This window comes from Bombina bombina, chromosome 3 (genome assembly GCF_027579735.1).
Source record: "Bombina bombina isolate aBomBom1 chromosome 3, aBomBom1.pri, whole genome shotgun sequence".
Classification (NCBI taxonomy): Eukaryota; Metazoa; Chordata; class Amphibia; order Anura; family Bombinatoridae; genus Bombina; species Bombina bombina.
Window position 1 is genome coordinate 489396214 of NC_069501.1, and position 17513 is coordinate 489413726.

General features: G+C 41.6%; 1 protein-coding gene across 5 annotated transcripts in view; it reads left to right on the forward strand.

The window, feature by feature from the left end:
- DCAF6 (DDB1 and CUL4 associated factor 6) overlaps positions 1–17513 on the forward strand; it is an 863174-nt gene that overhangs the window by 473709 nt on the left and 371952 nt on the right. For all 5 annotated transcript variants that reach the window (XM_053706826.1, XM_053706828.1, XM_053706829.1 and 2 more), the window contains one exon: positions 13432–13543. In XM_053706826.1, the coding sequence (XP_053562801.1) occupies positions 13432–13543 (112 nt within the window). The remainder of the gene's footprint in view (positions 1–13431; positions 13544–17513) is intronic.

Genomic DNA, 17513 nt, shown 5'->3' on the forward strand with positions numbered 1-17513 from the left:
TTGAGCCTGCTTTGGAAAGCTTTTTAACAAAGGATACTGAAAGAACAAAGTCAATTTGATAATAGAAGTAAGTTTAACAATTTTCTTTAAATTGCATGCTCTGTCTGAACCATGAAAGCTTAACTTTGACTGTTATGTCCCTATCAGGCTTTAAAAAATAGCAAAAATGAGCCAAACCTCTGTATTAGTCAAGTTACTTATTAGTTACTTATTCATCATCAAGGACACACCTCCACCACAGTAGATTGTCTTTGTTTATGCACCATAGCAAGTGTTAACAAATCTGTTTGAAGTTTAGGAGCCAGTAAGGATATTTAGGCCAGACAGTGGTATTTGTATATAGATATATGAATAATAGCCCACAAAGTTAGGAGCTAGGGGTGAAATTCTAGGAGCCAGTGGCTCCCAGGCTCCTGGATTTGTCGAGTAGCATTTAAATGTGATGAAGAGGAAGCTACTGTATCACCAGTCAACACAGTAGATTTGCATAATCAACAAATGCAAGATAACAAGACAATGCAATAGCACTTTGTCAACTTCAAATGAATAGTAGATTTCTTCTGTTAAGTGTGATCAGTCCACGGGTCATCATTACTTCTGGGATATTAACTGCTCCCCTACAGGAAGTGCAAGAGGATTCACCCAGCAGAGCTGCATATAGCTCCTCCCCTCTACGTCACTCCCAGTCATTCTCTTGCACCCAGCAACTAGATAGGTCGTGTGAGAGGACTATGGTGATTATACTTAGTTTTATATCTTCAATCAAAAGTTTGTTATTTTAAAATAGCACCGGAGTGTGTTATTACCTCTCTGGCAGACTTTGAGGAAGAATCTACCAGAGTTTTGCTATGATTTTAGCCGGAGTAGTTAAGATCATATTGCTGTTCTCGGCCATCTGAGGAGTGAGGTAAACTTCAGATCAGGGGACAGCGGGCAGATGAATCTGCATAGAGGTATGTAGCAGTTTTTATTTTCTGACAATGGAATTGATGAGAAAATCCTGCCATACCGATATAATGTCATGTATGTATACTTTACACTTCAGTATTCTGGGAGAATGGTACTTCACTAGAATTACACTGTAAGAAAGACATAAAGCTGTTTAATAACTAGAGATTATGTTTAACGTTTTTGCTGGAATGTAAAATCGTTTTCATTTGCTGAGGTACTGAGTGAATAAATGTTTGGGCACCATTTTTCCACTTGGCAGTTGCTTAAATCTGTTTTTTCTGTCAGTTTCTGTTCTCCCTCACTGCTGTGTGTGTGGGGTAGGGGCGCTTTTACTATGCATCAAATATTTCAGTCAGCAACTCATTGTATTCCCTGCATGATCTGGTTCATCTCTACAGAGCTCAGGGGTCTTCAAAACTTATTTTGAGGGAGGTAATTTCTCTCAGCAGAGCTGTGAGAATTATAGTTTGACTGAAATAAAAACTTTTATTCTGTAATTTGTTTCCTGCTTTCAGAAATTGTTATCTTTGCTAATGGGATTAAACCTTTGCTAAAGTTGTGTTGTTTACAAGGATTGAGGCTATAACTGTTTCAATTTATTAATTTTTAACTGTCATAGATCTTCTGTGCTTCTTAAAGGCACAGTACGTTTTAATATTATTCTATTTGAATTGTATTTCCAAGTTGCAAGTTTATTTGCTAGTGTGTTAAACATGTCTGATTCAGAAGATACCTGTGTCATTTGTTGCAATGCCAAAGTGGAGCCCAATAGAAATTTATGTACTAACTGTATTGATGCTACTTTAAATAAAAATCAATCTGTACAAATTGAACAAATTTCACCAAACGAGGGGAGAGTTATGCCGACTAACTCGCCTCACGTGTCAGTACCTACATCTCCCGCTCAGAGGGAGGTGCGTGATATTGTAGCGCCGAGTACAGCTGGGCGGCCATTACAAATCACATTACAGGATATGGCTACTGTTATGACTGAAGTTTTGGCTAAATTACCAGAACTAAAAGGTAAGCGTGATCACTCTGGGGTGAGAACAGAGTGCGCTGATAATATTAGGGCCATGTCAGACACTGCGTCACAGGTGGCAGAACATGAGGACGGAGAACTTCATTCTGTGGGTGACGGTTCTGATCCAAACAGACTGGATTCAGATATTTCAAATTTTAAATTTAAACTGGAAAACCTCCGTGTATTACTAGGGGAGGTGTTAGCGGCTCTGAATGATTGTAACACAGTTGCAATACCAGAGAAAATGTGTAGGTTGGATAAATATTTTGCGGTACCGACGAGTACTGAGGTTTTTCCTATACCTAAGAGACTTACTGAAATTGTTACTAAGGAGTGGGATAGACCCGGTGTGCCGTTCTCACCCCCTCCGATATTTAGAAAAATGTTTCCAATAGACGCCACCACAAGGGACTTATGGCAAACGGTCCCTAAGGTGGAGGGAGCAGTTTCTACTTTAGCTAAGCGTACCACTATCCCGGTGGAGGATAGCTGTGCTTTTTCAGATCCAATGGATAAAAAGTTAGAGGGTTACCTTAAGAAAATGTTTGTTCAACAAGGTTTTATATTGCAACCCCTTGCATGCATTGCGCCGATCACGGCTGCAGCGGCATTCTGGATTGAGTCTCTGGAAGAGAACATTGGTTCAGCTACTCTGGACGACATTACGGACAGGCTTAGAGTCCTTAAACTAGCTAATTCATTCATTTCGGAGGCCGTAGTACATCTTACTAAACTTACGGCGAAGAATTCAGGATTCGCCATTCAGGCACGCAGGGCGCTGTGGCTAAAATCCTGGTCAGCTGATGTTACTTCTTAGTCTAAATTGCTTAATATACCTTTCAAAGGGCAGACCTTATTCGGGCCCGGGTTGAAAGAGATTATCGCTGACATTACAGGAGGTAAAGGCCATGCCCTGCCTCAGGACAAAGCCAAGACTAGACAGTCTAGTTTTCGTTCCTTTCGTAATTTCAAAGCAGGAGCAGCATCAACTTCCTCTGCACCAAAACAGGAAGGAGCTGTTGCTCGCTACAGACAAGGCTGGAAACCTAACCAGTCCTGGAACAAGGGCAAGCAGACTAGGAAACCTGCTGCTGCCCCCAAAACAGCATGAATTGAGGGCCCCCGATCCGGGATCGGATCTAGTGGGGGGCAGACTTTCTCTCTTCGCCCAGGCTTGGGCAAGAGATGTTCAGGATCCCTGGGTGCTAGAGATAATATCTCAGGGATACCTTCTGGACTTCAAATACTCTCCTCCAAGAGAGAGATTTCATCTATCAAGATTGTCAACAATCCAGACAAAGAAAGAGGCTTTTCTACGCTGCGTACAAGAGCTCTTGTTAATGGGAGTAATCCATCCAGTTCCACGATCGGAACAGGGACAGGGGTTTTACTCAAATCTGTTTGTGGTTCCCAAAAAAGAGGGAACTTTCAGACCAATCCTGGACTTAAAGATCCTAAACAAATTCCTAAGAGTTCCATCGTTCAAGATGGAGACTATTCGGACAATTTTACCTATGATCCAAGAGGGTCAGTACATGACCACTGTAGATTTAAAAGATGCTTACCTGCACATACCGATTCACAAAGATCATTACCGGTACCTAAGGTTTGCCTTCCTAGACAGGCATTACCAGTTTGTGGCTCTTCCATTCGGATTGGCTACAGCGCCAAGAATCTTCACAAAGGTTCTGGGTGCTCTTCTGGCGGTACTAAGACCGCGGGGAATCTCGGTAGCTCCATACCTAGACGACATTCTGATACAAGCTTCAAGCTTTCAAACTGCCAAATCTCATACAGAGTTAGTGCTGGCATTTCTAAGGTCACATGGATGGAAGGTGAACGAAAAGAAAAGTTCACTCGTTCCACTCACAAGAGTTCCCTTCCTGGGGACTCTTATAGATTCTGTAGAAATGAAGATTTACCTGACAGAGGACAGGCTATCAAGACTTCAAAGTGCTTGCCGCACTCTTCATTCCATTCAACACCCGTCAGTGGCTCAATGTATGGAGGTAATCGGCTTAATGGTAGCGGCAATGGACATGGTACCCTTTGCACGCTTACACCTCAGACCACTGCAACTGTGCATGCTAGGTCAGTGGAATGGGGATTACTCAGACTTATCCCCTTCTCTGAATCTGGATCAAGAGACCAGAAATTCTCTTCTATGGTGGCTTTCTCGGCCACACCTGTCCAGGGGGATGCCATTCAGCAGACCAGACTGGACAATTGTAACAACAGACGCCAGCCTTCTAGGTTGGGGTGCCGTCTGGAATTCCCTGAAGGCTCAGGGACTATGGAGTCAGGAGGAGAGTCTCCTGCCAATAAACATTCTGGAATTGAGAGCAGTTCTCAATGCCCTCCTGGCTTGGCCCCAGTTGACAACTCGGGGGTTCATCAGGTTTCAGTCGGACAACATCACGACTGTAGCTTACATCAACCATCAGGGAGGGACAAGAAGCTCCCTAGCTATGATGGAAGTATCAAAGATAATTCGCTGGGCAGAGTCTCACTCTTGCCACCTGTCAGCAATCCACATCCCGGGAGTGGAGAACTGGGAGGCGGATTTCTTAAGTCGTCAGGCTTTTCATCCGGGGGAGTGGGAACTTCATCCGGAGGTCTTTGCCCAAATACTTCGACGTTGGGGCAAACCAGAGATAGATCTCATGGCGTCTCGACAGAACGCCAAGCTTCCTTGTTACGGGTCCAGATCCAGGGATCCAGGAGCAGTCCTGATAGATGCTCTGACAGCACCTTGGGACTTCAGGATGGCTTACGTGTTTCCACCCTTCCCGTTGCTTCCTCGATTGATAGCCAGAATCAAACAAGAGAGAGCATCAGTGATTCTAATAGCACCTGCGTGGCCACGCAGGACTTGGTATGCAGACCTGGTGGACATGTCATCCTGTCCGCCTTGGTCTCTACCTCTGAAACAGGACCTTCTGATACAGGGTCCCTTCAAACATCAAAATCTAACTTCTCTGAAGTTGACTGCTTGGAAATTGAACGCTTAATTTTATCAAGACGTGGGTTTTCTGAGTCAGTTATTAGTACCTTAATACAGACTAGGAAACCTGTTACCAGAAAGATTTACCATAAGATATGGCGTAAATACCTACATTGGTGTGAATCCAAAGGTTACTCTTGGAGTAAGGTTAGGATTCCTAGGATATTGTCTTTTCTACAAGAAGGTTTAGAAAAGGGTTTATCTGCTAGTTCATTAAAGGGACAGATCTCAGCTCTGTCCATTCTGTTACACAAACGTCTGTCAGAAGTTCCTGACGTCCAGGCTTTTTGTCAGGCTTTGGCCAGGATTAAGCCTGTGTTTAAAACTGTTGCTCCACCATGGAGTTTAAACCTTGTTCTTAATGTTTTACAGGGCGTTCCGTTTGAACCCCTTCATTCCATTGATATAAAGTTGTTATCTTGGAAAGTTCTATTTTTAATGGCTATTTCCTCGGCTCGAAGAGTCTCTGAATTATCAGCCTTACATTGTGATTCTCCTTATTTGATTTTTCATTCGGATAAGGTAGTCCTGCGTACTAAACCTGGGTTCTTACCTAAGGTAGTTACTAACAGGAATATCAATCAAGAGATTGTTGTTCCTTCTTTATGCCCAAATCCTTCTTCAAAGAAGGAACGTCTACTGCACAACCTGGATGTAGTCCGGGCTCTAAAATTTTACTTGCAGGCAACTAAGGAATTCCGACAAACGTCTTCTCTGTTTGTCATTTACTCTGGGCAGAGGAGAGGTCAAAAAGCTTCCGCTACCTCTCTTTCTTTTTGGCTTCGTAGCATAATTCGTTTAGCTTATGAGACTGCTGGACAGCAGCCCCCTGAAAGAATTACAGCTCATTCTACTAGAGCTGTGGCTTCCACTTGGGCCTTCAAGAATGAGGCCTCTGTTGAACAGATTTGCAAGGCTGCAACTTGGTCTTCGCTTCATACTTTTTCCAAATTTTACAAATTTGACACCTTTGCTTCATCGGAGGCTATTTTTGGGAGAAAGGTTCTTCAGGCAGTGGTTCCTTCTGTATAAAGAGTCTGCCTATCCCTCCCGTCATCCGTGTACTTTTGCTTTGGTATTGGTATCCCAGAAGTAATGATGACCCGTGGACTGATCACACTTAACAGAAGAAAACATAATTTATGCTTACCTGATAAATTCCTTTCTTCTGTAGTGTGATCAGTCCACGGCCCGCCCTGTTTTTAAGGCAGGTAAATATTTTTTAATTTATACTCCAGTCACCACTTCACCCTTGGCTTTTCCTTTCTCGTTGGTCCTTGGTCGAATGACTGGGAGTGACGTAGAGGGGAGGAGCTATATGCAGCTCTGCTGGGTGAATCCTCTTGCACTTCCTGTAGGGGAGCAGTTAATATCCCAGAAGTAATGATGACCCGTGGACTGATCACACTACAGAAGAAAGGAATTTATCAGGTAAGCATAAATTATGTTTTTTTTTTCTTACAATTTTAAGTTATGTCTATTTCCACTCCCCCTGTGCCATGTGACAGCCATCAGCCAATCAGAAATGCATACACATACCATGTGACAGCCATCAGCTAATCACAAATGCATATACTCTTATTCTGTGAATTCTTGCACATGCTCAGTAGGAGCTGGTGACTCAAAAAGTTTACATATAAAAAGACAGTGACATTTTTTTAATGGCAGTAAATTGGAAAGTTGTTTAAAATTGCATGCTCTATCTGAATAATGAAAGATTACTTTTGACTTGAGTGTCACTTTAACAATGACCCCTTTTAAAACCTACTTGAAAGACAAATATTTGTACATGTTTTTATAATGATATGTAAGGCTTTTTTTATTTTATATTATTCACATTTGTCCTAGTCTCTTTCTTCTGTTAAGTGTGATCAGTCCACGGGTCATCATTACTTGTGGGATATTAACTGCTCCCCTACAGGAAGTGCAAGAGGATTCACCCAGCAGAGTTGCTATATAGCTCCTCCCCTCTACGTCACCTCCAGTCATTCTCTTGCACCCAACGACTAGATAGGATGTGTGAGAGGACTATGGTGATATATTTAGTTTTTATATCTTCAATCAAAAGTTTGTTATTTTATAATAGCACCGGAGTGTGTTATTCCTTCTCTGGTAGAATTTGAAGAAGAATCTACCTGAGTTTTTCTATGATTTTAGCCGGAGTAGTTAAGATCATATTGCTGTTTCTCGGCCATCTGAGGAGAGGTAAACTTCAGATCAGGGGACAGCAGGCAGATTAATCTGCAAAGAGGTATGTAGCAGTTTATTATTTTCTGACATGGAATTGATGAGAAAATCCTGCCATACCGTTATAATGTAAACTCAGCCTTGAATGCAGTAGATGTAGCTGATATCAGGCTGTCATGTATGTATATTTTACACTTCAGTTTTCTGGGAAATGGTACTTCTCTGGCTTTTAAACTGTATACATAGACTTAACCTATTTTGCAGGGACTTGCAATAGGTTTTAAATGACAATTAATTATTGAGGTAAAACGTTTTTTTGCTGGCATGTAAAAACGTTTTTTTGCTGGCATTTAAAAACGTTTTTTTCTCTGAGGTACTGGGTGAAAAAATGTTTTGGGCACTTTTTTTCCACTTGGCAATAGTTTTGATTTAAATTAGAGCAGTTCACTGATCCCTCTCACTGTTATGTGTGTGGGGGAGGGGCCATTTTGGTGCTTTCACTATGCATCAGAAAAACTCAGTCAGAGGTTCATTTTCTTCCTGCATGATCCGGTTCATCTCTACAGAGTTCAGGGATCTCAAGAGTCTTTTTTGAGGGAAGTAATCATTCACAGCAGAGCTGTGCTGATTGTATTGACTGTGATATAAAAAACGTTTATTTGTGTATTTTTTTCTGCTGCCTGGGTTAGTTATCATTTGCTGAGGGGAACAATCCTTTGCTAAAACTGTATATTCTGACAAAGATTGATGCTATAACTTAATTATTTTATCTGTTATAATATTTTCTGTGCTTCTTAAAGGCACAGTTCGTTTTCATATTATTTGTAAATTACTTTGAAAAGTATTTCCAAGTTGCTGTTTATTTGCTAGTGTGTTAAACATGTCTGATTCAGAGGAATATCTCTGTGCTATATGTGTTAATGCCAAAGTGGAGCCCAATAGAAATTTATGTACTAAATGTATTGATGCTACTTTAAAAAATAGTCAATCTGTACAAATTGAACATATTTCACCAAACAACGAGGGGAGAGTTATGCCGACTAACTCGCCTCACGTGTCAGTACCTGCATCTCCCGCTCAGGAGGTGCGTGATATTGTAGCGCCGAGTGCATCTGGGCGGCCATTACAAATCACATTACAAGATATGGCTACTGTTATGACTGAAGTTTTGGCTAAACTACCAGAACTAAGAGGTAAACGTGATCACTCTGGGATGAGAACAGAGTGCGCTGATAATGCAAGGGCCATGTCTGATACTGCGTCACAGTTTGCAGAACGTGAAGACGGAGAGCTTCATTCTGTGGGTGACGGTTCTGATCCAAATAAACTGGACTCAGACATTTCAAATTTTAAATTTAAGCTTGAGAACCTCCGTGTGTTACTAGGGGAGGTATTAGCGGCTCTGAATGATTGTAACACAGTTGCAATCCCAGAAAAAATGTGTAGGTTGGATAAATATTTTGCGGTACCGACGAGTACTGACGTTTTTCCTATACCTAAGAGACTTACTGACATTGTTACTAAGGAGTGGGATAGACCCGGTGTGCCTTTCTCACCCCCTCCTATATTCAGAAAAATGTTTCCAATAGACGCCGCCACACGGGACTTATGGCAAATGGTCCCTAAGGTGGAGGGATCAGTTTCTACTTTAGCTAAGCGTACCACTATCCCAGTGGAGGATAGCTGTGCTTTTTCAGATCCAATGGATAAAAAATTAGAGGGTTACCTTAAGAAAATGTTTGTTCAACAAGGGTTTATATTGCAACCTCTTGCATGTATTGCGTCTGTCACGGCTGCAGCAGCATTTTGGTTTGAGTCTCTGGAAGAGACACTTCAATCATCCACACTAGATGACATCACACACAAACTTAAATTCCTTAAGTTAGCTAATTCATTTATTTCAGATGCCGTAGTACATTTAACTAAACTTGCGGCTAAAAATTCAGGATTCGCCATTCAGGCACGCAGAGCTCTGTGGCTAAAATCCTGGTCAGCTGATGTTACGTCTAAATCTAAATTGCTTAATATTCCTTTCAAAGGGCAGACCTTATTCGGGCCCGGCTTGAAAGAGATTATTGATGACATTACAGGAGGTAAAGGTCATGCCCTGCCTCAGTCCAATTTTCGTTCCTTTCGTAATTTCAAAGCAGGAGCAGCATCAACTTCCTCTGCACCAAAACAGGAAGGAGCTGTTGCTCGCTACAGACAAGGCTGGAAACCTAACCAGTCCTGGAACAGGGGCAAACAGGCCAGAAAACCTGCTGCTGCCCCTAAGACAGCATGAATTGAGGGCCCCCGATCCGGGACCGGATCTAGTGGGGGGCAGACTTTCCCTCTTCGCCCAGGCTTGGGCAAGAGATGTTCAGGATCCCTGGGCGTTAGAGATCATATCTCAGGGATACCTTCTGGACTTCAAATCCTCTCCCCCAAGAGGGAGATTTCATCTGTCAAGGTTGTCAACAAACCTAACAAAGAAGGAAGCGTTTCTACGCTGCGTACAAGATCTTTTATTAATGGGAGTGATCCATCCAGTTCCGCGGTTGGAACAAGGACAAGGGTTTTACTCAAATCTGTTTGTAGTTCCCAAAAAGAGGGAACCTTCAGGCCAATCTTGGATTTAAAGATCCTAAACAAATTCCTAAGAGTTCCATCGTTCAAGATGGAAACTATTCGAACAATTTTGCCCATGATCCAAGAGGGTCAGTACTTGACCACAGTGGATTTAAAGGATGCTTACCTTCACATACCGATTCACAGAAGTCATTACCGGTATCTAAGGTTTGCCTTTTTAGACAGGCATTACCAGTTTGTAGCTCTTCCATTCGGACTGGCTACGGCTCCAAGAATCTTCACAAAGGGTCTGGGCACTCTTTTGGCGGTACTAAGACCGCAAGGAATTTCAGTAGCTCCGTACTTAGACGACATACTGATACAAGCTTCAAGCTTTCAAACTGCCAAATCTCATACAGAGATAGTACTGGCATTTCTAAGGTCGCATGGATGGAAAGTGAACGAAGAGAAAAGTTCTCTCTTTCCACTCACAAGAGTTCCCTTCCTGGGGACTCTGATAGATTCTGTAGAAATGAAGATTTACCTGACAGAGGACAGGTTAACAAAACTTCAAAATGCATGCCGTGTCCTTCATTCCATTCAAGAGACCAGAAATTCTCTTCTATGGTGGCTTTATCGGCCACATCTGTCCAGGGGAATGCCATTCAGCAGGCCAGACTGGTCAATTGTAACAACAGACGCCAGCCTACTAGGTTGGGGCGCTGTCTGGAATTCTCTGAAGGCTCAGGGACTATGGAATCAGGAGGAGAGTCTTCTTCCAATAAACATTCTGGAATTGAGAGCAGTCCTCAATGCTCTTCTGGCTTGGCCCCAGTTAGCAACTCGGGGGTTCATCAGGTTCCAGTCGGACAACATCACGACTGTAGCTTATATCAACCATCAGGGAGGGACAAGAAGCTCCCTAGCAATGATGGAAGTATCGAAGATAATTCGCTGGGCAGAGTCTCACTCTTGCCACCTGTCTGCAATCCACATCCCGGGAGTGGGGAACTGGGAGGCGGATTTCTTAAGTCGTCAGACTTTTCATCCGGGGGAGTGGGAACTTCATCCAGAGGTCTTTGCCCAAATACTTCCACGTTGGGGCAAACCAGAGATAGATCTCATGGAGTCTCGACAGAACGCCAAGCTTCCGCGCTACGGGTCCAGATCCAGGGATCCGGGAGCGGTCCTGATAGATGCCTTGACAGCACCATGGACCTTCAGGATGGCTTATGTGTTTCCACCTTTCCCGATGCTTCCTCGATTGATTGCCAGAATCAAACAGGAGAAAGCATCAGTGATTCTAATAGCGCCTGCATGGCCACGCAGGACTTGGTATACAGATCTGGTGGACATGTCATTCTGTCCACCTTGGTCGTTACCTCTGAAACAGGACCTTCTGATTCAGGGTCCTTTCAAACATCAAAATCTAACTTCTCTGAAGCTGACTGCTTGGAAATTGAACGCTTGATCTTATCAAAGCGTGGTTTTTCTGAGTCAGTTATTGATACCTTAATACAGGCTAGGAAGCCTGTCACCAGAAAGATTTACCATAAAATATGGCGTAAATACCTATATTGGTGCGAATCCAAAGGTTACTCTTGGAGTAAGGTTAGGATTCCTAGGATATTGTCTTTTCTACAAGAAGGTTTAGAAAAGGGGTTATCCGCTAGTTCCTTAAAGGGACAGATCTCAGCTCTGTCCATTCTGTTACACAAGCGTCTGTCAGAAGTTCCAGACGTTCAGGCTTTTTGTCAGGCTTTGGCCAGGATTAAACCTGTGTTTAAAGCTGTGGCTCCACCATGGAGTTTAAACCTTGTTCTTAACGTTTTACAGGGTGTTCCGTTTGAACCCCTTCATTCCATTGATATAAAGTTGTTATCTTGGAAAGTTCTATTTTTAATGGCTATTTCCTCGGCTCGAAGAGTCTCTGAGTTATCAGCCTTACATTGTGATTCTCCTTATTTGATTTTTCACTCGGATAAGGTAGTTCTGCGTACTAAGCCTGGGTTCTTACCTAAGGTAGTCACTAACAGGAATATCAATCAGGAGATTGTTGTTCCATCCTTGTGCCCAAATCCTTCTTCGAGGAAGGAACGTCTTTTGCACAATCTGGATGTAGTTCGTGCCCTTAAATTTTATTTACAGGCAACTAAAGATTTTCGACAAACGTCTTCCCTGTTTGTCGTTTACTCTGGTCAGAGGAGAGGTCAAAAAGCTTCTGCTACCTCTCTCTCTTTTTGGCTTCGTAGCATAATTCGTTTAGCTTATGAGACTGCTGGACAGCAGCCTCCTGAAAGAATTACAGCTCATTCCACTAGAGCTGTGGCTTCCACTTGGGCCTTTAAGAATGAGGCCTCTGTTGAACAGATTTGCAAGGCTGCAACTTGGTCTTCGCTTCATACTTTTTCCAAATTTTACAAATTTGACACTTTTGCTTCCTCGGAGGCTATTTTTGGGAGAAAGGTTCTTCAGGCAGTGGTTCCTTCTGTATAAAGAGCCTGCCTATCCCTCCCGTCATCCGTGTACTTTTGCTTTGGTATTGGTATCCCACAAGTAATGATGACCCGTGGACTGATCACACTTAACAGAAGAAAACATAATTTATGCTTACCTGATAAATTCCTTTCTTCTGTAGTGTGATCAGTCCACGGCCCGCCCTGTTTTTTAAGGCAGGTAAATATTTTTTAAATTATACTCCAGTCACCACTACACCCTTGGCTTCTCCTTTCTCGTTGGTCCTTGGTCGAATGACTGGAGGTGACGTAGAGGGGAGGAGCTATATAGCAACTCTGCTGGGTGAATCCTCTTGCACTTCCTGTAGGGGAGCAGTTAATATCCCACAAGTAATGATGACCCGTGGACTGATCACACTACAGAAGAAAGGAATTTATCAGGTAAGCATAAATTATGTTTTTGCACTTGGAATTTTTAAATTGAACAGTTTAAACGTTTCTTCAATTGATCTCAAATATTTCATAGATAGATAGATAGATAGATAGATAGATAGATAGATAGATAGATGAGAGATAGATAGATAGAGAGCTATATTGATACTGCAGGTGCATATGATTTTAATGGTGAAATCTAACAGCAAAGTGTGCAAAGACCTCCCTATTCCTTTGGCTCTCCATCCACCACTTTTGCCTGCTGCTACTTAAAGGGATAGGAAAGTCAAAATTAAACTTGCATGATTCAGATAGAGCATGTAATTTTAAGACACTTTTAAATTCACTTCTATTTTCAAATGTGCTTCGTTCTTTTGGTATCCATTGTTGAAAAAGAATACGCACATATCCTACACTAGTGTGAGCTAGCTGCTGATTGGTGCCTGCACACATTTGTCTCTTGTGATTGGCTAGCTAGATGTGTTGAGCTAGCTGCCAGTAGTGTAATGCTGTTCCTTCAGCAAAGGATAACAAGATAATGAAGCAAATTTGATAATAGAAGTTGATTGGAAAGTTGTTTAAAATGATATGTTCTATCCAAATCATTAGAGAAAATGTTGGGGTTTCCTGTCCCTTTAATCTCCCCCATCAACCCTCCTCTCCCATTTCCCTACTGCTTTTCTTTTTCTTTTATGATAGAGGTACCATCTAAAAATCTGTAGAAATGTATGCTTCCTGTTGAGCAAGGTGGGGAAAATATATTAATAACAAAAATGTAATGCAATTAAGTAAATTACACAAAATGTTTGTTTTGTTCCACAATTCAGAAAGTGCTAAGCGAGTCCCAGAAGTAGAAGCGAGCGAACCGGTTTTACAGTTGCACTACAGCACCGAAGGGACTACTACAAGTACAATAAGACTGGACTTCACAGATGAATGGTAAGGTTCCTTCAAACACAGGCCTGCTCATGCCTGGGTCTATAACCTACAACAACAAGTAGCCTTCAAGGGATAGGAAACCCAAAAATGTTCTTTTGTGATTCAGACAGAGCATACAATTTAGAAAAAAAAAACAATTTACTTCTATTATCAAATTTGCTTCAATCTCATGATATTGTTTGTTAAAGATATCCCTAGGTAGGTGTCTGGAGCACTAAATTGCAGGAAATAGTGCTGTCATCTAGTGCTCTTGCAAATGAATAACATTCTTGCAAAACTGCTGCCATATGGTGCTCCAGACCTGGGCACACTCCTGAACTTACATTGATGCTTATCAACAAACGATATGAAGAGAACAAAGAAAAATGATAATATAAATAAATTAGAAAGTTGTTTAATGAAAGAAAAATGTAGGATTTAATTTCCCTTTCATCCAAATATACTGAAATTCAAAGGGTTTCACATCTATTTGTAATCATTCCTTTACATATACAACACATTGCATTGCACATGTGTACGTATATGTGTATGTATGTATCTGTGTATATACTGTGTATATATATATATATATATATATATATGTATGTATGTGTGTATATGTATGTATGTGTGTATATGTATATATATATACAGTATATATATATATATATATATATATATATATATATAAAATATAATTCTACTGTATCCTTAATTTGTTAGTCATCCTCGTGTTTTATGTATGTATGTATATGTATACAGGTAGAAAACCCTTTATCCAAACTGTTTCGGAATAGTTTGGATTTTGGAATATATGCATCATTAAAATGGGACAGTTTGGAGAGGGGATGGAACCAAGTGTTTACAACAATATCATGTAATTTAGGCAATATTTACACGTTTTAATACAGTTTATACATGCAAGTTAAAGGTAGTTTTATATAATTTGTAATACATTTGTATTCATAGTACCCTCATAAAGATACTACAGTACTGTAATCAGAAAGTTAATATTTATTTTAAATAAATAGAGACTATTTTCATTTTAGAACACCAAAAAAAAAACCACAGGCAGAGAAGATTGTGACTTACAGCAATACAGGCAGGGAAAAATAGTAATTTATTTATAATGGTTGTGAGAGTTCACGACCTTACACTTGGGAATTACTTCACCTGGCCACCAGGAGGAGGCAAAAACACTCAACCACAGCTTTAAGTATCCGCCCACTTCCCTCACACTCCCAGTAGTTCTTTGCCTCTTCAAGGAGAAGGCAAGAATAGAAGAGGTGCTGATAATATATCTTTCCCTAATGGTTAATCCTAGAAGAGAAGGTATGTGCACATATACTTAAATCCACTCCTCTAGTTGGCAGTGGTCACTTTTTTCCCTAATCTACATCCAATTGCTAGTGGCACATAGAGTCAGGGAGAGATGTCTGATTTAATTTCCTTTGGCTTCTCACTACGGTAAGGGAATATATACCTATGTGGGGACTTAGTCTTAGCCTGGAGGTATGTAGGGTTTTTAAGTGCTTAATTAGTTTAAAAGGTGGCCCGGGTCTGTTCGTGCACAAACACTCTTTTTCCATCTCACAAGGATTTGGCTGGTGTATTAGACTGGCTTCATATGTTTAGGGATGTTCAAGGGAATGTCTTTTGACACTACAGCAACTTCAACTCTGATAGTACAGCACATTTCTGAGCCTCAGGGTGGACTGTGGAGTAACTGAATTTGCCCCTGGTTTAAAAAATCCTTTATAATCAGCTATATCTAACGCTATGGCGGCTATCCCACCTACATAAGTCCAAACACTTGGAGTCGAATGCCTCCTCTAGGGATATTACTCTGGCCCAATTACCTATTGATGCAGCGGTGGAATCCTCTGCTTCAGAGTGGGAGGTCTATTCAGATGATGCTGGGCCAGACTCGGACTACTCTAGTCTCAGAGATTATCACTAATGAATGGGACAAACCAGGAGTACAATTTACTTCATCCCCTGCCTTTCGAAAGCTACCTCGGAAAAGCTTTTTTGCAGTGCGTGTTGTTTTTTCAGCCAGCAGTCACCATCACTGCAGTGACAGGGGCCGCTGCTTTCTGGTGAGACTCCTTGGATGATCTTGTCTCTGAGGAATCCTCTTTAGAGGATATTCAGGATTGTCTTTAATGTATATAGAGGGCAAACACTTTCATCTGTGATACAGTAAATCAGATCATTCGTATGAATGCTATGAATATGGCTCTAGCTGTCTTATGCAGAAGGGCACTTTGGCTATAGTCGTGGTCAGCTGATGTGTCAAGGGCAATAATCTGTTTGGTCCGGAATTGAACACAGTTTATAGTGCAACCTGCAAAGTCAATGTCTGCTATGAGGAATTAAATCCCATCTGTAATACAGGACGTACATGTATACTCCTCCTCCCCCTCCTACTCCTTCTTTCTTTATAGTGAGCAGCCAAAGGTAAACAAAACAAGTGTGAAATAGTTACACATCTGATAACTGTATACCAATTATACCTTTGAAAATGCTGTAGACGAATCCAGGATCACATAAAAAAGGCTCTGTGTTGATTGTAGTCTTCCTCACAAAGCTAGGGGTGTAATCCGTTTGTGTAACGGACCGAGAGATTACTCGGTAGCTGTATCAGCTATTACCCCGGCGTGGGCTCTTCACACATGAAACAGGATCCAAACGATGCGTGTCGATGACATCACGTATGATGCGTGAACAGGGGGGAGTAACTGGAGCACTGCCTGGTAACTGCAGAGACTGGGTAAAGCAAAAGCAGAAAGTGGTTCCTATGGCTGGTGGTAGAACAACAGGAACAAAGATTTGGAGCCACTGTATGAAATAAAAAGTCTTTAGTTCCAAACAAAAGTTAAAAAGCAAGCATTGGTGCTGCGCTCTTTTCTACACTGTGGGATGCTTCATACTTTTTAACTTTTGTTTGGAACAAATAAAGACTTTTTATTTTATACAGTGGCTCCAAATCTTTGTTCCTGTGGTCCGGAATTGGACTTGATTATTTTGACAGTCACAGATGAACCTGTGACCTCAAAATACGAAGTCTATAGATGCTGAAAGGGAAATCTGGCAACAAGTTTAATTCCTTTCGTGCGAATAAGGGGCAAAAATCTACAAATAGCCAGAAACCTGAACCCTCCAAGTCTACTTGGAGACCTCACTCCAACTTGAATAAGTCCAAGCAGACCAAGAAGTCTACCTTGGACAACAAATCTGCAAAGGTACGACCTCCAATCCGGATATTCCGGTAGGGGGCAGGTTTAGTCTTTTTCGTGAAGCTTGGGCAGACTCTGTCCAGGATCCTTGGGTTCTGGATATAGCATCAAAGGGATACAGGATAGGATTCAGAGCTTGCCCTCCTGGAGAAAGGTTAATTTTTTTCCCTTACGTTTCAGGAAGGCCAAGAAAAAAATACCATTCATACAGTGTGTTAGAGACTTGAAGATCATGGGAGTAATTATCCCAGTGCCTGTGGAGGAACAGGGGAGAAAGTTTTAATCAAACCTCTTCATAGTCCCAAAAAAGGAGGGAACTTTCAAAAATATTTTAGATCTGAACATTCTAAACGGGTTCCTGAGAGTACCGTCTTTCAAAATGGAGACTATTCGTTACATCCTTCCCTTGGTAATTCAGGGTCAGTACATGACCAGCGATTTGAAGGATGCCTATCTACACATACCAATACATTTGGATCATCACAAATCTCTTCGATTTTCCTTCCGCAACAAACATGATCAGTTTGTGGCCCTACTTTTCGGGTTGGCAACTGCCACTCAAATCTTCACCAAGGTTCTAGGAGCTCTTCGTTCCATAATCAGAAGTCAAGGTGTGTCAGTAGCACCATATATGGACGATATTTTGGTTCAAGGTCCATCTTTATCTGTAGCTTCTCTTCATACGGAAAGACTATTGTGGTTCTGTTGCTGCCATGGTTGGAAAGTCAACGTTGCCAAGAACTCTTTAATAC